General features: G+C 43.3%; 1 protein-coding gene across 11 annotated transcripts in view; it reads left to right on the top strand.

Moving 5' to 3' along the window:
- KALRN (kalirin RhoGEF kinase) overlaps positions 1–24,710 on the top strand; it is a 523,685-nt gene that overhangs the window by 152,234 nt on the left and 346,741 nt on the right. For all 11 annotated transcript variants that reach the window (XM_042784358.1, XM_042784355.1, XM_042784351.1 and 8 more), the window contains exon 2: positions 15,283–15,357. In XM_042784358.1, the coding sequence (XP_042640292.1) occupies positions 15,283–15,357 (75 nt within the window). The remainder of the gene's footprint in view (positions 1–15,282; positions 15,358–24,710) is intronic.

Genomic DNA, 24,710 nt, shown 5'->3' with positions numbered 1-24,710 from the left:
AGATCCAGACGGAGTGGTCAGCATTAGCGCAGCTGTACAGTGGGTCCTGGAGGAATGCATTGTGACAACTGGTTAACGGGGCAAACATTCACTCGATTTGCCCTCAATAGATCTGTGTTTCACATGCATATGTTAGTTAAGGCTTCTTGCAAGGCTCCAGGCAACCATCATACTGAGGTTCACAGAGCAGCACTGGGGGTATAATATATGTTTGACTGGTGTCATCCAGAACCATTTGGCACAGGAGCCCAGAAGCAAAGATCTGGACCTATTGGGGGGATGCAATGAGGAGAAGAAAAGGCATGGCTGAAAAGTGGAGGTTTTGCTGTAGGGAACTCATAGGGGATATGACAAAGAGTTGGAGGATCTGTGTGCCAACATGGTAGGAAGCTAATCCATAGCAAACCAGATTTAAGAAGTTCCTCTGCCTCTATAACAGCTTGTTTCTTTCATGTGCATGATAGTGGGGCTCAGACACCTGATTACAACCTGTAGGAGTTGCCATGAGGGAAACCTGCTAACCCCTACAACGCTGAGGTTTTACAGACAGACAGCAGGGTAGTGGTTAAGTTACATGTACACACATGTGTCTGTGTAAACAAGTTGGCGATGTCTGTAATGCAATAATTTGCAGCTGTCAAATAGTTAATGCAGACTCGGCTTGCGGACTCATAAATTTAAGTTTATCATGCAGTTCTGCTCCGACAAGTGTCTATATAAAAATAGCACCTTCCTACTGAAATGATCTGCTATCTATGTGTAATCACATGCAAATCTGATTAATTTGCTGACTAAATTAAGGGGAACAGTTTTGAAAAATGGGTGTCTAAAGTTAGGTACATACTATTTAGGTACCTAAATATGCAGTAAGATTTTAAGTGGTACTTAAGTCTTGTCACTTCAAGTTGCCCTTGGAGTAGCTTTTAAAATCAGATTACCTTTCTGGAGCCCAGAAGCACAGAATTAGATAAGTGGGTTTGAAAATATTGTCTTCTTTTTCATTCCTTATTGTCTCTGTTGAAGCTGGAAATATGCAGCTGCTCCAGGAGTGGGTGGGCAGAATTCTTTTTCATTCTTTTTGCGATTGTACAAGCCAAAAAGATGACAACTTAACTTCTAGATCCCAGCATGAGTTTGTAGACCTGGTAGTTGGAAAAACAAACCAAACATCTTTTTACTTGTAAACTGACTGTATTTGATCTGGAAATCATTGAGATGCAATAAACATGAACTCCATGATCCTATTTTTATGGAGTCAGTTTTCTGAGTAGAACCACACTTAACAAAACAATCATTATAATTGAATAGCAGTGCTTGTGAAAAAGGCTGGATTGAAAACACTGATGACAGAAGCCTTCTGTTTATCCCTGGAACAGCAGTGACAGTGGCAGTGTAAACTACAACACACTTATTCCTCAAACAATTGACACCCAAGGGACTAACTGGTGTTACAGCTTCAGGTGCACTGTTTTGCTGGGTACCTGTTTCCCAGCAGGGGTGGGTGCTCCTGAGCTAGCGGTAGTGTAAGTGGTTGCATAGCCATGTTGCTGAGCAGGTAGCAGTGACTTAGGGCACTTCACCTTATTGACATTTTTGTAGCTACACTTTTGCTGAACAGATTTTGGAAGCAAAGGAGTGAGGAGGTAGCTCAGTTCCCATTGCTTATTTGGTGTCCACAAGCTCACTGCTGTTTTGCTGATTACTGCTGGCTGCACAGAGCTTGGGCTTTTTTTTTTTTTTTTTTTCTCCTACCTTTTTATGCTGACATCTGTCCATTGAACATCAAAGTGCAATCTTTCAAAGCCACAACATCATATGACTTACCAAACACTTAAGTGATGATCTATATGAACGCGGGCGAGCTCGCTCCTGGAGGAGGCATTCTTCTGTCGGATGCGTTAAAAGAGCTCTTTGTATTTGGGCAATAACAAAGATTCATTTGAAAGTATTAGCTATCATCAGGGCTTGACCTCTTCAGAAAGTATTCTTTAGTGAGTGTTTTAAAGTGGATTTGGAAAGATAATTATTCTTGTCCTCGAGTAGAATCTGGGCAATTTATGTGCTCAGCTGACTTGCCAGTTTGGCTTCAATGGATATTTATTCTCATAATGTAGGATTTCTGTGGATGGTTGTGTTGTGATGGCTGAGGACAATGGTAATGGGCAGATTAGATACGTGCAGAGATACTGCCTAGGGTGACAAATCCTTAATTGTCAGTTGTCTTATAGCAGGCAGTGTGCTCAGTACTGTAGCTCTTCAGTGCAGGGGAAGAAGAGACTATTTATCTCTTTGTTTTCTCTCTCTGAGTTCACGAAACTTTTCCAAAGCAGCATCTCATGGCCATGAAAAGGTTGTTTGTCTATATCTTTTAAGCCAGTATACCACTGAGAAAATTGAATTTTGTACCTCTCCTACATGGTAAGTTTCTTTCCATAATATTTCAGTATGCATTTTTTATTCAGAAGCATGTAATTATTGTTTTCTTCTGCAGCTTTCATTAGTAGTCAGTGTCATGCCTCTCAACTTTCTGGAGTTAATACGCACCTTGCTATAAATGGATATTGCAACACTTGATAGGGCTTCCCAGGAAAGTGATAGAGAGGGTAGATACATTTCCATAGGCCACATTTTTATCAGATCACAATATATAAGCAGGCATTACCAAGAGGATATTCTTCTGACCCTCTCAGTCCCATGTAATATCCCTGAACACTGCCGGTGGGCACTGGGCCAAATCCTGCAGTGGGATCCACGGGATGAGGTATAAAACAGAGATCTGTGGACTCATTAACATTTCCATTATATATTCCTCTGGAACAAGAGTTCTGACTAGAGAGTCCTAGCTACTTTTCCAGTGCAGTTTTATAAATGTCAGGTTTATAAAAGGTTATTATAAATGTCCTGCCTCAAATCCCTGGTCATGACACCTGCACTCTGCCATTAGTCAGCTGCCATGAAATATGGGAAATACCATTACAGGTTTGTTTGCCTCCAGCCATATCTGGCTCTGGCCATTTTAGGCACTTTTGGGTAGAAACTGCTCTCCGTGATGTGTTTGTGCAGCCCTGTACCAATGATGCTGACTGGACCCCATAACAAAGCTGCAGGTGGGGCAGGATGCAGACGTGAAATGGATGGCAAGGGGCATCAGCACAACGACTGTTTCCCATGACTGACACACGCATGTTGCACCAGCTGGTGGTGGCAGAGGGGTGGAAGCATATCTTCTTAATGTGCACCTGCTAATATAAATTAATTATTATAATAATGAAGCCAAAGCATGATGAATCTGTTCTCTCCGGCCTGTCTTTCATTCCGCCTTTGCTTTGGAAGCGGGCAGAAAAATATCAGTGCATTTCTTTCTTTTCCTTTGTGCAGTTAATTTGCCGTTTCCTAATGTTCCTAATGTTTCATTGACTTCTGACTGTGACTTGTCATTTATTCAAAGCCATATTAGCATGGTAGTTCCTAAGAGTTATTGAACAGCTCACATAATGGACAGGTTATTCCAGTAGCAGAGCTGGAGTTTGTAAGAAAAGGTCATGGAAACCCCAGGCTAAGTCATAGGCTGGAAAAGTGGACACGGTCTGTCCTTCTATCAGCAAAGCTACAACCAAAATATGAGAAGGTGTGTGTGGTTGCATGTTTGTGTTGGAAAGCAGGGATGCTTTGCATGAGATATGTATGCAGGATGGATTCCTGGCAGGGAAAAAAATATAAGAATGGGTTATTAAAACTGCTGCAGCCACAGGAATGAAATCTCACCTGCAGTAGGAGATGTGGGGGAAAGGAGAAGCTGTGTTTTCCTCTCATCTGTAATTTACTACAGGTAATAACTGTCCTTTTGTTGACTTAGCTGGATTTAGTTTGGGGTCTACTCCTCAACTTTGTACTCAAACGAGGCTTGGCAGCTGCCTGTAGCAAGATCCTGGTAAGACACCACAGGCTGCAATAGGTTGTCTGCGATCAGTGTGTAATTTCACTATCTTTAGGAGACCTTCCTCGTGAATTATGTGGACTGTTACTGACACTTGACATGTGACAAGAATTACGTTTTTTTCCAGAGCATGCTGTTCAGTGAAACTCAAATCAGGGAAACCACCAACCAGTAAAATCCCTGCAGAGGAAGGGAAGATGTGCACGGTAAAAGGATTTTATAATGCAATCTGCGAAATTAAAAAAAACATTGCCAATATATTGCACTTTTGTCGCCTCTGTTGAAGGGAAAAAATAAGGAGACAAGGTCAGGTCTGTGGATTTTGCATTTGCAACCTGGCAGTGGGCTGGAAAGAGGGGCCCCAAACTCTTTCCCTGTGTTTTAGGGATGAGTTGGATGGTCATTTGACTCCAGCTGTCAGGGATCTATAGAGCAGCAGCTTGCACCCTCTGGAGATCAGTCAGATCTCATTAACCTGTAGCCAGTTATTGGTGCAGCTCTGAGCTCCCCCTTAGTGAAAAGAAGCCAATTTAGTGAGTTTAGGTGATAATCTTGTTAGATGTATTTAAGCCCCTTCCATAAAGAAAAGTATGTTTGGGATGAAGAAGCTATTTCTGGTAACTCTGGCATCCAATCTCACAGACTAACGGGGTATGTAAGGTGTGATTAAATGCGTGTCCTCTATCTTTGAAGGCTGCCCAGTGGCTTTGTGTAATTCTACCTTTTGGTGAGTATCATTTCAGCAAATTTAAGGACTTCTTGTCCAGGAAGAGATTCAGACAGCTAGTAAGGCTTTAATCTCAGCCATTTCTTTATACATGTCCTTAGCTGGAACAAACTAAAGGAAAGCTGCATTTTCAACCCATTGGTGATCCTTTTCTATTCAACATTACAATAACATTGCAGGTTTTTACCACAAAAATATCAAGCTTCTTACAGCAGTAAGCCTTAGGTCTGTAAACATTTATACTAGCATGCTAAAGAGATTTGGGCATAAGGGGCTGTACTGGCATTAGGGAGCAGCTGAAAATACGAGTAGGCTAACATTAGATTAAACAGTCAGGCAGTAATTTAATTGACATTTATACATTGAGAGAAGGAAAAAATAGTAAGTTTTTAAAAAAATGTGGCTAGGAAGCTTTTACAAATCAGGGAGGTAATTTGCTTTCTAAAATGACTCACAGCATCTCATGTTAGCTAATTAACAAAACAGCAGGTTTGTGAATTTAACAGCAGCAGGGTTAGGACTCGGTGGGCTCGGTTCTCGGCCATGTGTTCATTAGGGTCTGTTCAGCCCCCTTGGTGCTTTTGCTCTGCTCTTTGGCATCTGGGGGAGCCCAGCCTCTTTCAGGGGGGCAGAGTTACAAGTGGATGTTCTCTGTGATAGGAGCCAGATGAGGGTGAAAGGGGCAGGTGGAGAGGCAGGAGATTATGCATTGACTGGCATGACTCAGCCATCCATAAAATGATTTTCATTAATGTTTAATGCATGTCAAAAATGTCAGCATCCATAAGAGAGGCAGATAAATTATTTAGTCCTGTGAGTGTCTTGCCTTCCCCCTCCCACTGATGTATGTAAGATATTTGCCCTGGTTTTGTTTAGATTTAGGATGTTGCTGGGGAAGTTAAACCGATCTCTGTTACACCCAGAGCATTTCCTTGCGAGACCCTTGGAGGAGCTGCTTTACAGTTCGGTGCTTCACTAGAGAGGTCGGGGCAGCCCGAAGTCAGCTGCAAGTGGGTTATGCACAGTCCCTGTCTGCCGTTGTTCTTAGATTGGTTTGCAGAGGAGTAGACCCTGGAAAACTGAAATAAGGACAGAAGAGTGGAGTGTGAAGGGAGGTCCTGCTCTCCAGGCAAGGGCTGTGGGGAGCTGCTGTCGGAGCAGCCCAGCATCACAGCATAGCCCATGAGCCTTCCCTGTGCCCCCACGGGGATGTGCTGCACCGGACATTAGGTGGCATGTTTTCCTCTGCTATTCTTTCTGCCTTGGTTTTTCTGGTTTTGTTGGGAGGTGCATCACCCAGAGACCTGTGACTGCCTAGTCTAGATGAGCTGTGTCCCACTCTGGGGTGGGGACAGTCCCAGCAGGGCTCTGGGGCTGCTCTCCCACATACCCCTCTGCAGGGATGGTTTCTACTTGCTTGCCCCATTTCAAGAGCTCAAGGCATGGATCTTGCTTTATCCCTAACTGGGGGATTTGTGCACAGGAAGGGAAAACTCCCCTTTGAGTTGCAGGTTTGGGGTTTCATTTTGTTAAATTTATTTTAAAGTCATCTTCACAGGATGACACAGCAGCTGCAGGCTGAAATCTTAAGCCCCAGCAGAAAGAGAGGGACTGAAGGGGGTGAGCAGAGAAAGAAATGTATCTGATCTGATGGGATTTGAGGCAAGGTGAGACAGAGGGAAATGTAAGCCTAATTAATGCTGAGGCGCTAGTTTGTGAATGTTGGATGAACCACAATAAAAAATGACTAATTAAAAACCCACTTGGACACTCACACCAGACACAAGACAGAAAGATCCCATCCTTTCTGGGCAGGGATATTTCTGAAGGCAATGAGAACTTTGTCAGCCTGTGTGTCTGTTTTGATGGGACATGCTGAACCCTGTCAGAAAAACTAAAAACAGAACTCTGAATTAAAAAAGAAAATATACAGATTGTTTAACATGGAGGCAAATACGATTGCTTTGTTTGTTTGTTTTTTGTTTGTTTGTGTTTTTTTTTTTTTCTTTTTTAGGGAAGTCACAGGCCTTGGGACAAGGATCTCAATTGGCCTCTAATTAAAGTTTCTTTCTTACTGTCTGGCATGAAATCCCCCTGAGAGGCAGATGTTTGCAAAGCACACTTGAGGCACTGGCATATGGTTCCTTTGTAAGGCTGGCGTTTCAGCAAAGTGTCTCCTGAATGTTGAACATAATTAGATTTTTTTTTTTTTTTTTTTTTTTTTTTTTTTTTGTCCCAGTGAAGTTACTGGCGGCTGGGGACCTCCAGGATCTGAGAGGGACACTTTCTGGGAGATGGATGGGAAGCCCTAAGCACGTCACTGATACGTGACAGGTGCTGGCAAATGCCCTGCTGCAGCTTTTTAGAAAAAGCCTGTCAACTAAACCAGCGCCAGTCAAAGGAAATTATTCTAACCTACAGAATTTAATAGAGGATGAGACCCTGGGTATCCAACCTCTACAATTTCACAGAGGACTTGCATCCCTCCTATGGGAATCCATGAGCAGGTCTAAACTTTTTACAGGATTATAAAATTCTGAGGAATGTTTCCATAAGGAATCGAAGTGTAATTGAGAGGGTAGTGAAATAAAAACAAAATATTTGTGCACACCAGGCTTGGGTAGAAACCATGGCCATACTTAAAACATGACTTCAGATTACAAATGGCCCATAGCTCTTTATTAACACCATAAAAGACTGTTGTTGCATCTGGGTGGTCACTGATGTGTAGTACAATTTACAGCAAGACACCTAATGACTAAAAGCTCAAGGTGCTGAATACATTAATTTCCCTCTGGGGCAGCACATCCATCCCTTGCACATTTAAGAAATAAAACAGAGGATTTTGCGTCTGATCTAATTTTTCCAGTTCTCTTAACATCTCCCTTTACCTCCCCAAAAGTTCTTTCTGTGATCACCAGAGCAAGACTTTCCTACTGTTGATGCCTAATTTTTGCCTGTCTATAAAAGTACGCTGCAACAGTTCCCTGCCTCAGACAGGTTTTTGGAGACAAAATTAATCCATGTATATAAGGTATTTTTGAGGTCTGTGGACCTGGCTGTGCTTTACTAATGTGGGCAGTCATTATTTCTGTTCTGTAGAGAGGAAAACCAAGATCTAGTACAGTTAAAACAGCTTGTTCAAGATCACAAAGCAATTTAGGAGCAGAACCACAAATAGAGCCAAGTCTTTTGACAGGCAGTCAGATGTGCTATCCACAGGGCTACCTATAATGTCTAATTATTTTTCTAAGGGTAGGAACTGAAAGATCTCAGCCTGATTCCAAAGTCCTGATGAAAATAAAAAGGAAATGCATAAAAGATTGACTCACAGTCATTGCATTCTCTTAGCATCTCTATTAGTGTGTGTTTAAAATGAAATGAATAAAATCCCCCATGGATGGAGATGAAGCAGAGCCTTTGCTGCAGATTGTACATTAATTCGGTATCCTTCTGATGCTTTGAATGGTTTTGTGCCACATATGAAAAGGCAAAGCCTAGCTGTTGGGTTAGGTGGGATGCACAGGGTGCGATGTTTTAGGCTTCAGATGCTGAACACAGCTTATTAGAGGCCACATGTGCACAGAGGCTAATGAATTTGCATGCTTGCTGTAAGTGTCTGTATCTTTCTTGAAGCCTTGCTTATTCTTTGGCATGTTTTCAAGCTGAGGCTACTGTTTAAATGTGTGGACATTCAAAGGCTGTTCTGGGAGACTTGATGCTGCCAAGTACCTCGTGGAAGGAATAACAATCTCCGTAATTAGCAAGCTCCCCCAAACCCCAGCCCTGCCTCTCTCAGTGATACAGGCAGGGGAGAGAAGGGGGCTGTGCTGGCCGTGGCTGTCCCTTTGCAAGGATTCAAGCAGCGGGAAATGAGGGACTGACCTGTCAGTGTAGAGGGGTGCAGAAAAGCAGCTGGACCTCTGACAAGCACTGGCAAAACTTGGAAGGAGGGGTAGTCTATAGTATTGCCACCCAGTAGCTGTGACTAGAAGGATGTTCCAGTGATCAGTAGTGGTGTATAATTAATAAAAGCAAGGGTAGAATAAGGCAACACAGAGAAAATAATGTTAGTCTTGGACTGAGCGTAAGTATTATATATAAAAACAACATCAATCTTTTAATTTTTGAATAAATGCAGCAATGTAATGAGTATTACTTTTGTCTCAGCTAGGATAAAGTGCTTGGCACATGGTGCAGGGGAATTAGTGTTCTGTGCAGACCATCTATTTGGTGTGCATAGTTCTTGCAACTTTTGAGGCTATAGCATGGGTCTGTGTGTCAGTTTGCATACTAGATCTGGTAGCATAAAAACATTTACTCCTTAAAAGACTAACAGGAGTACTATACATCAGATTCACAGCAGATTTATGGTTGGATCTTCTATGAGGTACCCGTAACCCACTTTGCATACCTGTATGTCTATAATCCTGTGTTTATACACATGTGCAAAAATAAGTAGACTTCAAACAGAAGCTTAAATGTTATGTGGGTCTTCAGTTATACAGCAGGAAAGCCACCACAAGTCTACAAAGGTCCCAGGGATTATTTACGTTTCCATTGCAGAGCTGAAGGCAAGCTCTAGCCCCAGCTCTGCATGGGGTGAGAAACACAGCCAGTGCCAGCTGTGCTTCCATGGAAAATATCGGCAATGTCCGTGTTAGCTTTTGCTGGTCTCTCTAGGTGAGTGTTGCTTGCTGTGGCTATGCTTACTGCTCAAGGTATCTTGAATGCACAGTCTGTTTGCCGAACTTATTCGTTTAGGAAGGGTGGACATGTTAGGAGCACCAGGTGAGAAGTCCTTGCTTGGGAAAGCAAACCGAGGATGGAGGGGGACAGCCACCATCCTTGCCCAAGGGCTACGGTGCTAGTCCAACCTGCCTTTCACGTTGGCCCTGCAGCCCTAAGACTATAAATGTTTCCTGTGAGGCTAGCTATTACTTTTTATTCATTATTAAGGAAAATAGTAACCTTTGTTTGTGAACTATATAGCTGTGTGTTAATCTTCAATAGTAGTTGGTAATGATATTTACAGATTAATTTTGTAATTTTTCAGGCTGGTGTTGCCTTTTGATTCAATTCAATTCAATCTTTCCTCCCTTCCCTCCTCTGTGAAACCAAAACCTGCTCTTCTATTGCCTGCAGTGGGGAAGCATGGCAGGAGAGCCTTGCAGGCTCCTGGGGGCTCAGAGAGCTAAAATGCTCTTTCTTAGCATCAGGGATCAGGCTGTTGTCCGCAGAGGAGTGATCAGCAGATGCAGAGTGTCCAGCCCCATTTATCTCTGCCAGATGGTGCTAAAAAACTAGTTTGGAGCACATGTTGCTTCTATTCAACCAAATGCTTGTGCCATGCTGTGGTCTCTCTGCCTCTGAACCAATGAGCCTCAGCCAGCAAAATCCCAGTGGCAAAGACCCCGGCAGCCCTTGGCTAAGCCCTTCTCCATGGCTTGTAGAATATCAGAGAAATCAAAGTAGGGAGTCTCACAGCCCTGGGGGGACAGACAATAGCATGCAGGAAAGGGAGGAAGGAGTTAAAGAGGGTTTAGCACACACAAAAAATAAATATTTGAGACAGAAATGCAGAAAGAAAGAATAATGGAGAGAGAAGGGCAGGAGGAGGAAGCAAGAAGTGTAAAGAGAAGAAGGAGGAGGATTATATTCTGCCAGAAAACAAAGGGATGGTTGTATGAGAAAAGCATTGGGGAAGTATTGGGAAAATGAGGGTTCAAACTTTCTGTCTGACACTGGACGAGTCAATCTCTCTGTGTCTCAGTTTGCAAAGGCTACAGTGGGAATAATAAAGTCTCCTTTGTTCTGCTTCTCTTTGGTCACATCAGATGTCCCTTCGGTTTGTATGTTGTAGAAAGTCAAGACGCTACCGTACTGCAAACAAAAATAAAATTTACTGAGACTTTGAGGAGAAAAAAAAAAAAAAAAAAGTAGGAAGTCAAATAGGCTATGATAAACCTGGAAGATAACTCCTCCAAAAACTGGGGGGCAGAGGGGAGGGAGAGAAATACAGGAGGGGCCTTTACTGAGGGAAGAGGAAAGAAACAATATGGACCAGATTAATCCTACTGCTGCCTCCTGGACTCCAGTAGAGTTCCTCGAGGGATGAGTTTAGCCCAAGGAGTTCAGTTTTGTTTGGTTAGAGAAACTTCATGCCAAAGTTTTTAAATAGTCAAATCTGTTCTGGGAACTATGAGAATGTGGGCTGCCTTTCCTGAAACGTTGCATGGGACTTAGGATGAACAACTCCTCCTGAAGGCATCAGGAGCCAAGTGATTAAGCCCCATGCAGTGCTCTGACAGGAGGCCTTCTTCTTGCCTACGCATACTTTTTTTAAGTATAGAAAGTATTTCCATATTTCCAGCAGCTGATCTTTATTTGAAGCCAAAAAAATGCATTTTTTCAGATTAGAAATGAAGTTTTTCTAGGAAAAGACACTCTGGAGCAGACCATTGGTCCATCTAGCCCAAAATGGTGTCTCCAACAGAGGCCCTGCACTCTGCTTAGAGAAAGAAATCCTGAAGCCCGCAGGGCTCTCTCCAGGGATAATTTATATTTCACTCCAAGAGTTAGAGTTTGGCTTTCACTCCAAAGTCTGTAGGCTTATATTCTTTCAAAAACTCTTGCTTATTTTATTAATCTTTACAGTTCCCTGGAGATGCTTGTTGTTTGCAGATCTGTAACCCGTTCAGGAAGCCCCTTGAGCTGCTGACCTCCATGTCCTGCAGCAGTGAGTTCCCCAGGCCAACTGGGGCACTTGTGCGGGGAAAAAGGAAGTTTCTTTTTCTCAATTTCAGGTTTTCTGCATTTAATGTGGAAGCATGCCTTAAGCTTCCCATCTCACCCATCTGGCTTCTCATTACAGCATCTCACCTAAAACTGTGAGCTGCTTCTGCTGCGCAGGGAATCCCTGCTAGGAGACGAGCTGTGCATGTGCCGCACTGCTCTGCCCTGAAACGTGACTCAGCCATGCTGAGGATCCACTTTTTGAATTTTTCAGTGCTTCCATGTTTACAAGAACACATTATTCTGTCAGCTGCTCCTGAAGGCATGGTGTGTTTTCTTCTCATGTCACTGGAGTAATAAAATTTTGTGGATGGTCGTAGTGTACCTGCTGTGTGGATAGCACACTAAGACTGGACGTGATAAAGGTGTGAGGGGCTGCACCTCAAGGTGACTAGGATGTGGCACCATGCTCTCCATGTCTCTCTTTTGGTAAAGAGGTGATTGCAATGCTCAAGCTTCTTTGCAGACCACGGTGAGACTTGCAGGTAGAAGGGCAAGAGGGGCACTGTTGTGTAGCCCCATGCTTATGATGATGGTGAAGCAGCAAACCAGTGCGTGGACAACAGGTGGGATGGCTCAGAGTTCAGCCTGCCCTTCCTTCATCCATCTGTCCTTCTCTGTCCTTCTGTCACAGAAGGGCTCCAGTCTCACAGGAGCAGGAGAGAGGTTTAGAGCAGGATACAAAGTACAGCCTTTGTCATTGTCTAGTAACAAACTGGCTAGATGGTTGTATAGCTGGAGCTCTGCAGCAAAAATTAGATGGTGCTGTGAAGACATGGCTTCAGATTCAGCACACACACAAACAAAACAAATATATTAGAAACAGCTGGGGAATAGGATGAAAATGAGCATTATTAGGGGTATGCTTATAATAACTTATGAACTGGGTAATGCATCACTGCTGTGCGGGGCCCTCCTGGAGACAGCTTTGCTGTTGCTTTTGGAGCCCTTATTACAGCCATTGGTTTTCCCATTTATGCATCACTCCCCCCGGTCCTTGCTGTAAAACCTGACAGCATACTGTCAGATGTAGCTGCTAATGTGACGATTTTGTCAGGAGTTGTAGTGACCTCTGAAAGCAGTGGCCATGGTCTCATCTGTGCATCGTGAGCTGCCACCTGGGTGAGCAGGAACATCACCCAGAGTGAGAGCATTGCTTTAGGCACTGATCTACCTTCAGGAGTTTCCTCCCTCATCCCTCCTCCGTCATCATGTGCAGCTTTTAGGAATTTTTGTCAATTCACTGGCTGCAGGATGGGCTCACCGTTTTCTAATCTATTTATCATTTTGGAGCATGACTAACCTGTCCTGGGGGATACTGAGAAAAGTGAAAACACCTGCTGGCAGCACTATCCCCATTCCTGTCTTTTCTTGCCTCTCCTCCGCAATGTCAGGACATCAGGGCTGTTAGCAGCGAGCCCCTTGCCTGCAGCATGCCCTGCTGCAGCTCTGGTGACCATCTTTAAAAGTCAGACATTTTTCTCATGGTGTCCATGAGTATTTACCTCTGTGAGATGCAGTCCTTCCTTACGGGAGAGTGTTTGAAATTGTCCTTCAGCTGTCAGTATAGAGGGCTCTTGCTAAGAAGTCCTTATTGTGTGTTTTACATATATGAATACCTTACCCACTGACATTTTTTTGGTAATGTTCACTAAGACTTCAATTGTATAATGTCTACATCACAGTTAAGTGCCTAAGAATTGACTTTGCTGTTTCCCTGACAAATTTAACAAATATTGGCCAAAACTCAACTTGCACTGACACTGCTGATCTTGCAGCTGGAGAAATTTGGCCCAGTACTCCTCTTCAGTGTCTTTGAGCCTTCGTGATGTGTCTAGCACGTTAGCTGTTTTCATTTGCTTCACTGTTGGATGAGATGGTTATATACAAAGCTGCTTAAATTCCAAACATTGCCTGTGGCTGAACGGTTCCTACCTTTGATGTGAGAGCTAGCCACAGCCTGGGATCTGAGAAGTTATTCTCGTTAAGAGGGTAAGTTAATAGCAAAGTCTCGTATATTTAACACAGAGTGCACAAAGTCCTGCTTACTTGAACACAGAACGAGTTCAGCAACCAGGACTAGTTTGCCTGGTCTCAAAACACTTTACTGACACAAAGCGCTCTTTGGGGATCTCTCAGGACGGTGCTCCAATGCTTGTTCAAATTGCAATTACACTGGTCTTGGCCTTGCATTGAATTACCTCACTCTATTGTGTGCTGATTCTCACAAGCAGAGGCTCAGCTGGTGGGCTTGCTCATCTTCTGGAGCTGAGTGTCTCAGAGGTGACACCTGAGAGCATGTGGGGACATAGAGAGGTAGTTGTAGCCATTGGTCCCTGGTGAGGGATGTATTTGCATGCACAAGACAGTCTTGTTGCACAAGCGGACTGTGAATGTCAAATGCTACCTCATTTGCCATTAACAGTAACTCAGACATAATAATAATAATACTTGTACGTACACAGGTTCAGCTGCAGGTGAAAATGGCTGCTATGGTCTTCATCCTGCCCGTTCCATATGTCTGCATGGATTGATCCACTGTACCTTTTCAGGCTGCATGATGCAAGAAATAGATGACAATATTTAGGGGGGGCTTTTATCCTCGTTTCCACTTTCAGACCCAGGTGGTCAGGTGTCATCTGCTGTGTTCAGAAAGGAAGGTGTGATGGCTGGAACAATGTTGCCCTGTTTCTAGCCAGTCAAGAAAGCTGCTTAGTGAGAAGACTCTCTTGCCCTGGTACCATTCAGAAGAATGATAGTTGCTGCCTGCCAGTGAAAGACAGAAAGGAAAAATACAGGGTTTCAAATGTGTTTACTCTTTGATGAACTGGAATAGATTTAAGGCCATATTGAAGATTACTTCTCATGATGGGTACTCACTACCCAGTGATGGTTAAGTTATTTTTCAGAGCAACTGCAAAGATGTCCTTCAAACCCACCTTTAGTTTTGTGGCAGTGCTGATGGAATAGCAGTGTCTGGCTTGCTGTGGGGTGATCCATTTCTTTTGGTCTTTTACAAAGCAGAAAGATGCTGCTGGTGGCTGAAACCATTGGTAGTTCTTTTCCTAAGGCTTCCAGGAGAGTAAAAATTGAGAATTTCTTTGTTGAACTTTCAGGAGACATGAAATAATTTGGTATTGCAGGGAAGGCAAATGGCCTGTGCAGGTATATTTAACATGTAATCAAACAGCATGAATTACATGAGGATGCGCTGTGGCTTCAAACCACTCTTTACCCAGGGAAAACTTTGGCTGGCTCATAAGGAGCATGTCCTCCCTCTGAGCATGGACCCAACCTTGAGGTGTTCCGTCTCCAGCTATGCTGCATTGAGCAGAAATGGGGAAAGGGGAAAAGCCTTTTTTCAGACAGCCCCTGTGCAAATCTGTCTCAAGGGCTGATGCTAAATGGATGTGTATGTGATGTAATGTTCCTCGCAATTTTGCCTGGACTGTGTTCAAAACAGTGAAGGGAGAAGCCTCCTGGCTCGATGTGTGATCTGGGCACCTCCCAGGCTTGATAGTATGGTCTGTGAAAAAGGCAGTGGAGATAAATCTGGTTACTTGGTGGGAAATTTGTTAAGCTTTCAGAACTTCTGAAGGATAAAGTGATGAACTGATTGATTCTCTGTATTTTCTTTCTATAAACATAGCTCTATTGATGCTGATGCTGTTTGTGTATCAGCCATTAAGGTCTGTTTCTTGGTGATTTTATGTAATTTATAGACTTTCTCCAGACTGATTTTGAGAAACATAGAGTGTTCATGAAACTGGGAGCAAGGACATGCTCTTCTAATGTGGCTTTCCTGTTTTCCTCTGTTTTTCAGGTTCTTTTCGAAATGATGGTTTAAAAGCTGCTGATGTCCTTCCTATACTGAAGGAAAAAGTGGCCTTTGTGTCAGGTAAGCACACTTTTTCTGGATCCCTCCAGGCCAGCATGACCACTGCCTGCCACATCCTGGTCCTTATGGTGCTGTGGAGTCACAAGGGACCAGTTTCATGGTTGGGCTCAGTAGTACTTAAATCAGCTCTTCTGCTAAGAAAAGGGCTGTAGGTGGAACAGGGGCATCCAGTAATACTCAGAGTGTTGGAAACTGGCCTGTATTGATTTTCTTCATATTCTGAGAAACCGGTAAACGGGCAGCACAGGTGGGGTGAAAAGCAGCTTCTCAGCTCCATCCCAGACCTGTGCTGCCTCAGCATTCAGGATGGTTCAGGGATCCTGCTTTGGGTTGAAGGTCAGTTAATAGCATTAATTCCTGTTTGTAGGGAGCACTCAGACCTGTAAATCACTGGTGTTTCATTTGCAATCCCAATCAACTTGCGGTTAAAAGTACCATTGATGCTGCATTTACATAATAACGATGATGATCAAAGATCTCCTGTCATCCTGTACAAAGATTTACAGCCTTCATTCAGGAGACAAATCTCGAGGACCTGGGGGTGGGTGAGGACTAGACAATATGAAAAAGGCTTTGAGAATGTCTTGGATGATATTGAAACAAAATGGCATGAATTACAACTCTCAGGGAGAGGGGAAAGAAAAAGTCATAAGCAATCATAATCTTGCATGAAGTCACTCAAATTGGCAGCATAAAACCAGGGTATTTCCAGTGCCAACATTTCTGATGATTGCAAACCTTTCAGGCTGCTTTTGGTGACCTTTCCTGTTACAATAAGACCTGCATAAAAAATAGCCAGGCCCCTTGTTTGCAGTCTTTGCTTTTTGTTTCCTTTGTCTCCGCAGTAATGCTGACTGCAGAGGGGAGGAGAGTAGCAGTGAGGCCGTTAAGTGCCTGGATTCCTCCTCCCCAACTCTCCTGCTGGGTGCTGGAGTGGGGCCCGTGAGGATGGGGCTTGTCACCCTGCTGAGCCATGGAGATGCCTGCCCAGGCAGGAAAAGATTTCACCTTGACTAATGGTTGGTGTGAGATGTCTTCCCATGTAGCAACAGTTAAATAGTCCAGGGATCATGAGTCCAGCAGGGACTTGGCCAAAAAATCTGTGGCTCTAGAAACCCTAAACTTTCTGACCAATGACATGAAAATCCAGGATTTTGAAGGAAGTTTGTGAGGCACCAAAAGCCTTGTGTGAAAACCCACGAGTATCCCAAGAGTAATCACATGCAGGACTGCTTTACCTTGCACCGGTGTCTCATTCTGAATGTTCTGAAATATTTTATGTGGTGGCTGTCTTTCAATACTCCAAAGAGGGGAGCGTAGTCATAAAAACCAGCTTACCTCCAGACTTGTTTGCGACACAAAGCTGAACTCTGGGGAAGTGAAAGGGAGGAATTTATGCAGGGACTGTACTGCAATTTAGTTTTTGGCTCCTGCTGTTTCTTCGCATGGAAATGACTGCAGGATCATTTGGTAATTCATGGAATATTTAATAATGACAACCTGTCTGGATCGTTTATATAGCCCCTTACACTGATGGTGCCTGTGTTCAGCTCTGAGCCAGAGGGTCTCGTGGCAAATCATCAGCTCATTAGATGCTGTCCTGGGCCAAGCTTGCCTTGTGGGGGGGCGTTAAACAAGCAGTGCCAACACGATCCCCCGGGGCTTCACACTGTGATCTGATGCAGGCAAGGAACTGCTCGCTCCTTGTAGGCTCACCAGCCTCCAGACTTGTATCTGCTCAGAATGTGCTGGTTCCTGACACAGCCAGCTAGCTGGAGGTCCTAGGATTTACACCTCCTCTCCATGGTCTCCAAATGCAATGACTACGGGCAACAATTGTCAGAGGCCTTTGCAGATAGAATGCTCTGGGCTGCTAGTGTCTTACTGCAATAACCCCAGCATCACCCTCCAGTCCAGAGTTTGAGTACTGTCCAGTCTCCCTTGAGTTGTAATAAAACAGATTAAGAAAAGGATTTGAGCACTTCAACTGATGGCTAGGTTCTCTTTAATTAAAATGGAGTAACTGCCTAGAGTATGCTTTGAGAACAGAGGAGAAAATGTTCGCCAAAATAGAAAAATCAAATAGCTGGGCTTTGCAAGGAAAAAAAAAATATTGTTTTGCAGTTAGCACAGACTCTGGGAATGCATTGCATTTGTAATCAGGCTTCCTCGAGGAAAAGGAGAGTTTTATTGAGTCTTCTCCAGAGTTTTATACTACAGTTAATTTTAATGATAACAGTACAGTAAAGTTGTCAAGGGGGTTCTCCTTACATCAGCAGAATTTATCAGCGTGCACCAAAAAATCTCAGCTGAACATCTCAGTTACATAGTTTATTTTTCTTCTCATCTGCTGTGGCTCACTAGCTTGGTTTTTAGTCTATGATTTGACAGGAAAGCTGCAGAGAACAAACAAGCTCCTTCAGGCAGGGACTATGCCATGCTTTGTGTTTCAGCGTTGGGGATGCTCCACACCTGGACCATGCAGAGAAGCAAGGCAGAGCAGGCGGGGAAGGGACGCTGGCAGCCGCCTGCTCCAAAGCAGGCACGACAGGACCTGCCCGCACAGCTGTGTAATCTCAGAGGAGCACTCAAGCTTTCAGAAGTGCACTTAATTTCAGAGTTGAAATACAGCTCTAACTAGCTGGGCACGGATTCATCCAGCCTAAATGCTGTCTGGGGCTCTGTGCCTGGCGCTTTCCCTCGGCTGGCTCAGCCAGCAGCAGGCACAGGACTCTGCATCCGCATCCCTGTGCCGCAGGAGAGTTGAAGGGCGGATAATGTTGGGATTTTTTCCTGGAACTGGTTCTTGATTTCTTCCAGTGATCTCATGTATGAGCTAGACTGAACCCGAGCAAAGTTCGTGTGTATGTGTGTCTAAACAGCATCTGAAAATCCCATTCCAGCACTCATAAGCAGTGAGATGGCCTGAGCAGTCGGGGGCACGGTGCATCCCGGCCATCACCATCTGATTGCTTCCATCGCTGACCTCATGGAAGCAGATTAAGCAGGGGGCTGGCGGGGGGGATGCTTTGGCCACCTGTTTGTTGCCTAAACCCTAATAAAATCTTGGCTTTGCCTGGGTGGTTCACTTTGTTGGTTCCAGCAATGGAATAGCTTTGGGAATGATTAGGAGTGAGCTACAGGCCAGAGACTGAGTTTTGTATTCTGAGAAGGAGATGAGCGCAGAGGAGAGGAAATAAAACAGGTTGTAGATTATTTTAAGTGTTTTTTTTTCAGTGAGAGGTGGTGAAATATTTCAGAATCTGGGCTTATAGTCTTTCCTAGGAAACACAGATGCTGTTTTAGAAGAGTGGTTTAACTTGGGTTGTTGTTCAGCTGCTTGATTATATTTATAAGAGATTTTCTATTGATCAGTGCAATATGGGAGAAAGCGTATGAGGCTCTCAGGAGAAGGAGGGGAGTGTGTTACCATGTTCCCTTCCCGTGCATGGAGCTGTTCATACACTTAGACTATGAAAATCTTGTTAGGTGACTAATGCCATGGGTCTTGCTGAAAGCATTTGCCCTTTCCCCACATCCCACCCAGAGGAGTTTCTCAGGATCCTTCCAGCACTCCCCATTCCCCAGAGGACTCAGAAGAGCGGCAGCGCGTGGGCTGCCGCCTGTCACCCAGGTACTGTCTGCTCAGCTGCCGAGGCAGGAGTACAAAGGAGGAGGCTGGCCAGGTTTCTCAGAGGGTGGTTGAGCACAGAGGAATCAACAGCAAAAGGCAGAAGGGTGTAATAAGCCCGTGAGCTGCTGCAGCTGTGACAAGCAGAGCTCCCAACGCGTGTTCAGCAAAGCGGGAGCTTTTTCTGTGGACTTTGGGCAACAAAAGGCACGGGACAGGGAGAAGTGGGTATGGTGACAGTTTAGCCATCTCCATCTTTCAAAAGCCCCAACCCCACATGTTTCAAGAGCAGCCTCATGAGCTGGGTCACAGTGACGTCTGAGCCTGGCTGAGAGCCTGAGGGAAAAACAGAGAGAGATTTCCCAAAAGGTCTTTCAGAGGAGGAATTTCAGTGTAAATAGGTCAGATGAAAGGACAACTTTGCAATTAGTTTTCACTAAATTTAGGCCAGCATGATGAATCAAGGAGGAAGGCTCAGAGGGGGAAGCACTGACCTTCCCAAAAACTTGTCTGAAGACACCACAGGTTACATAGTGCCAGAGGTACATGGGAACACATATGGAGAGGCATGTTTTTTCTTTTTCTGTGATGGATGCATTTCAGTCTTCAGAGAAGGAATTGAAATGAGACCCCAGGGCCCTCTGATCACTGGAAGAGTTGAGATCCAGGTTTTGGGAAGGGTCTCAAACATTGATTGTGGTCACTGGGATTTGTATTGGGTTGGGAATAGAACTAACCAAAATATTTAATTTTTGAATGATGTAAACATTTTGTATTTGCACAAAGAGTTTTGATTTAAAATAAAAGTTTCTATTCTCCTCTTCCTCTGGAATGGACATTTCAAATGAAACATCAACACTTCTGTATTTTGTTACAGAAAAGTGTTGTCTTTTTATGCCATTCTCTGATGTAGTTTGAAATAATGGAAATTACAAAAATAGGAAATATGCTACTAGAGAAACAGCATTGCTTCACTATTGAATTTTCCCAGTGCTTTTGGGCCATCATGCTTTCATCTAGAATATGCTCCTGCATTGATGCAGATTTTGCTTTGAAGAAGAAAATGAGGAAGTTTAGACTGTAGAGTTTCCAGGTCTTTTGATGAGGTCTGATCCCAATGGGGTTTTTTTGTTTGTTTGTTTGTTTGTTTTTTATATTTTTTCCTTTTGTTTTTCAAGAGTGTTAGGTCAATTTTGAGGATAGAGAAGAACCCTTACCCATAGGGGCTGTTTCAAATATCCTCATCAGGATTCTAAGGTTAATGCAGAAATCAAAATGTTTCCTGTGACTTCTGATTTAATTTACAGGTTGTAAATGTAGTGTGCAGAATCAGTGGCGTATTTCTTTCCATACATTTTAACTGTAGCCATGGACTAAATTGAACAATTTCTGTGGAGAATGTCTAGTGATTGCCAGCACTTACTGTCCTGGCGCTCGGACATCAGCAGCTTGCCAAGATCCACCAATATCTCCTCAGAGCAGGGATATTTCTTCTTTACGTACTTCCTTAATTAGCATGTGTGAGAGTAGTGATGCAGCCTGTGCTGCCTTGTGGAGAGGCAGAAAGGTTCAAGTGCTTTACAAAACTGGGCAAAAAATCAACCCAATCAACATTTCTATCCAAAAAGATTCACAAGAACTTGTGGGATAATAAGTCATTGATTGGGAGTCATCTAGACATGCTGGACTCTGACCAGCTCCTGGTCAGTGGGTCCTTGCGTCCTGTCACATAGGTATAGATTCTCAGTTAATGATAGGGACTTTCAAAATAACAATAAGAGGAAGGAACTGAGCCTGTGAAGCAAGAAGATCTGTATACATCACATCCTCTTTCAGCTCACAGGGTTTTCTCATCCGTAAAGACACAGTGAGCTCCATATGTATCTCAGCAAAGGTCTCATCTTCATTTACACATGCAGTTGAGAATTGTCCTTATAGAGGAATCAAGGCTGGGAGCTTACAAATCAATATAAGGACCCAGGGAGGTAACTGTATCACCTGAGATAATTAATATGATAACAGCCAATCATTTTAGTCATTTTGCAGTAAGATGTTCCTTATTTCTGTGAAAGCAATTTGGTTTATGGGCTTATGTTTTTTTTTTCCCCCTAGGGAATCAATTTCAGCTGACAAGAAACACTGAAATTCACAACTGGACATCCTCTGTATTAGCAATGGTTGCTTTTATTTAATACTTTTTTTTTTTTTTTTTTTTTTTTTTTTTGGTGGGAAAATACAGGCTATTTGAAATGGAAATACTTTGCTGGAATGTGAAATTTCAGAAACATTTTCTTCTGCTAGTGTTTTCCAGCTCTAGGCTAAATTTATTCTTAAAACCAGAGGGGAAAGTCTCACTAATAGCAATTATGTAAGTCCAATCACTTGAACTCTCCCTGAACTTTCATTAATTTTCAGGATCCTCTACTTGTCTGTAGCTATGGAGGACTTAGCTGCTGGGGATGTGGCAAACCTGAGCAGCCAGTTATATTAAGTCAGTTTATCACGTATTTCAGTTTGCTGATGAACATCAGAAACTTTGCCATTGCTCTTCCTCTGTGCTTATCTCAAATGAGGAAGACAAATAGTGGGTGATCAGGGTGAATATGGCCTCTCTTTGCTTCTCTGTATTCTGTACAGCTTCTAATGTTATGCCCAGTGGCATGAGTTTGGAGTGTCTGTCAGTACCACCATCATTTGGTCCCTTCCCTTCTCCAAGGGCAAGCGGGTGTGCAGTGAGGTGTTTCATTTTAGAAGATTTGGGGTTTATTTTATTCAGTTTCTCTATTGTTTTAAAATATATACAGCTATTCCCATACATCTGTGATAGAGGAGGCGAGATCAAAAAAAAACAATTTCAGCTGGGGCAAAAGGCAGCGAAGCTTGCATGGGTGTGAGTAACAGTCAGCGTTGATGAGGAGTGTACTGGTGCTCCCTTGATACTTCATAGCAAACCAGCTTCTCCCAGAGGAAGAAACCGGCTCCTCTGGACTCTGTGGAAGTTTTTCTTTCCACACAAGGAAGCTCTTCTTTTGTTTTAATGAGTCTCACTTGTCCTTAGTTTTGCTTTGCTGGGGCAATAACTTTTTCTGTGGGATGTGACAGCTTTCCCAGTGGCCTGTTGGCAAGTAAACATTTAAAATTAAAGAAGTACCCCAAAATACAAATGTAAGTCAGTGAAGGTGTATTACAAGCCACAGCTGGTGGTCTCATCAAATCCATGCAGTGGCTCTGGGTGACTGCGGAACAAATCTACCTGGTGAGAAATGGGATCCTCCAGGGGCTATGCTGAGCATCCCATCTACAGCCTCTGATCTGCTTTGACAAGGGATCTCCTGGTGGGAACATACAGCCTTGTTTTTGGAGTCATTAACCCTAAATGTAATGTTGCTGTTGATTCAGGCATTTGACTCAGATATAGGATGCTGCAAAGAGCAACACACTGGAGGATCAGGCCCTGTTGACTGAATTGCAGCAGCGTTAATTTGCAGCTGGGCTTGTTGTGGGAACTTACACTTCCATCACTTCTGAGATAGAATCACCTGCTTTGGAACCAACTGAGTTTGAGGGTGGTCTGATAGATAACCTTCTATATGACCCTTACAAATGATGTGTCTCTCTTGAAGCTGGAGGAATTTTAGTATAGAGACCTGATCACAGGAGGTCTGGTATCAAGCAGACTCACAGAGATCAGCTGTGGCAGGGAAAGGAATATTATTTTAAGACTCTAGATACCAGTTCCTCAGTACTTTGCTTTCTTAGGAAGTCTGTCAGTTAGATTTAGAAAACCAGAGCATATTGTTTGTCATTTTATTGAGGCGCCTGACACCAGCTGAGCTCGTTCTGTCTCCTAGTTCTTGTCATTATCATTCATTTTTTCACCATATTTTGGACTGAAATACCTCTTGAGGAGTATTTCAGTTCCTCTGGAAACTCACTTAATGTCTCAGCAGAGTCTGCAACATTAAGATTGATCATCTTAGGATCTGCAGGAGTCAGATGAAGTAGCATATTCGTTTGAGCTGCAGTAGACATCTGAATGGAGGCCAGAGACACTGTGTACTACTCCTGTCTCTGTTGCTGATGTGTTGCAGGACCTTAGATGAGGTACCTGGGAGCTTTTACATGGGTGAACATTTGTCTTTGTCTATGGTTAATTCTTGTGAATTCATGCTTATAAAGGGAGTGCAAAAGGAAGCAATGGGGCTTGAATCCCTTAAATATAGATAAATGTAAGTAGGTAAGTATCGTGGTAGAAATTCTGATAGAACTGGAGAGATGGAGCTTGAAACCAGAGTTCAATAAAATCATCATCTGTTGTACACCAGAAGTCTGCATAAAAGGAAACTGATAATTTCCTGTCCTAAACAGGATTAGACAAAGCTGGAATTTCAGCTTTTTCTGTATTATCAGGGATGGCTGTGCCTCAGCACTTGAAATTGGGAAGGTGCGTACACAGTATTCACCTCAATAATATTCTGGGTTGGCTAGCATCTTGGCTTACCTGTGGGTACTTGGAGCCCCTATAGGCAGAAACACTTGGTCCCATGACTGAGAGGAGTAAGACAACAGTTCAGGCAGCTGCCAGGACAGGGATGTTGTGGCTGGAGTCCCTTTCCTCTTGCTCCCAGGCTTGAATAGAAACATGGTCATCAGAAAGTCACCGTGTTGCCTATTCCCATACAGGTTTTCTTGAGGTTTCCTTAATGTGTTTTATTGTTGTTGTTAGGGGATTTTTGTTTGTTTATTTTTGTGGGTTTTTTTTTGTTGTTGTTGTTTGGTTTGTTTGGTTGTTGTTGTTGTTGTGGTGTTTTTGTTTGTTTGTTTGTTTTTTTTATAATGTTCTATGCATCACAATGCCTTGTGCCACCACTGCACTATCCCCTGTGTGATTTGTGGAGGAAAAATTATGTAAACCTACTTCTGGGAACAAATGCTGAATTTGGCAATGGTTTCTGTATAGACTAGAAGAAAGAGAGATAGGAAGAACCGGCAAGCAAGCCACTGACAGGCAAGGCCATCAACAAAGAATTTTGTAGGAGGAATGCAAAACATATATGGCTAAATATTTGTTCTCAGTGTACTTTGTGCCCTTAAGAACATGTGTTTTTCTGACTCTTTTTTCCAGAGCACTAATAACTAGACCATCTGTTTGCCTCTCTAAATCAGAGCAAAGCCCATGAAAACCCACCTTGAAAAACAATTAGAAATTATCAGCTGTTTGTTTTAGCATTTAATAACTGTAATTAGCAAAGCTAATGACATGTTTGATTATTGCATCCCATGTCTGGGAGCCCAGTGGGAGGCAGGAGATGGGACATACTGATTAGAGCAATTGAGACTCTTCACTTCCTTCCATTTTTTATTTTCTTTTAAAACAATATGCTGGGTAGTTCTCTGAGGAGACTGTGCATGTAAAATTGGTGTTGAGATCATGGCTGACTTGGGGCAAGATTAACCTCCTTGGGTGGATTACTAACAAGAAGAGGCAGAGTTTCTATAATGTTTTTAGTTGTTGACTTTTAGCATAAGCACTATGAAGCTCCAACACAGTGGACTGCGTCAGAAAATGTCATTTCTATTCCTGGTTCAAGTGACTTCTTGTGGGATTTGGGCTGAATTTCTTCCCCTCTGTACGTCACTATTCCCCTCAGTAAAAATGGAGATAATAATAAGGAAAAGGAAGACTATATACTCCCTGTACAGCCAATGCCAAACTATTTTC

The sequence above is a fragment of the Tyto alba genome, unplaced genomic scaffold (assembly GCF_018691265.1).
Source record: "Tyto alba isolate M040663 unplaced genomic scaffold, T.alba_DEE_v4.0 Super-Scaffold_7, whole genome shotgun sequence".
NCBI classification, from domain to species: Eukaryota; Metazoa; Chordata; class Aves; order Strigiformes; family Tytonidae; genus Tyto; species Tyto alba.
This window is presented reverse-complemented; position numbering and strand designations above follow the sequence as displayed.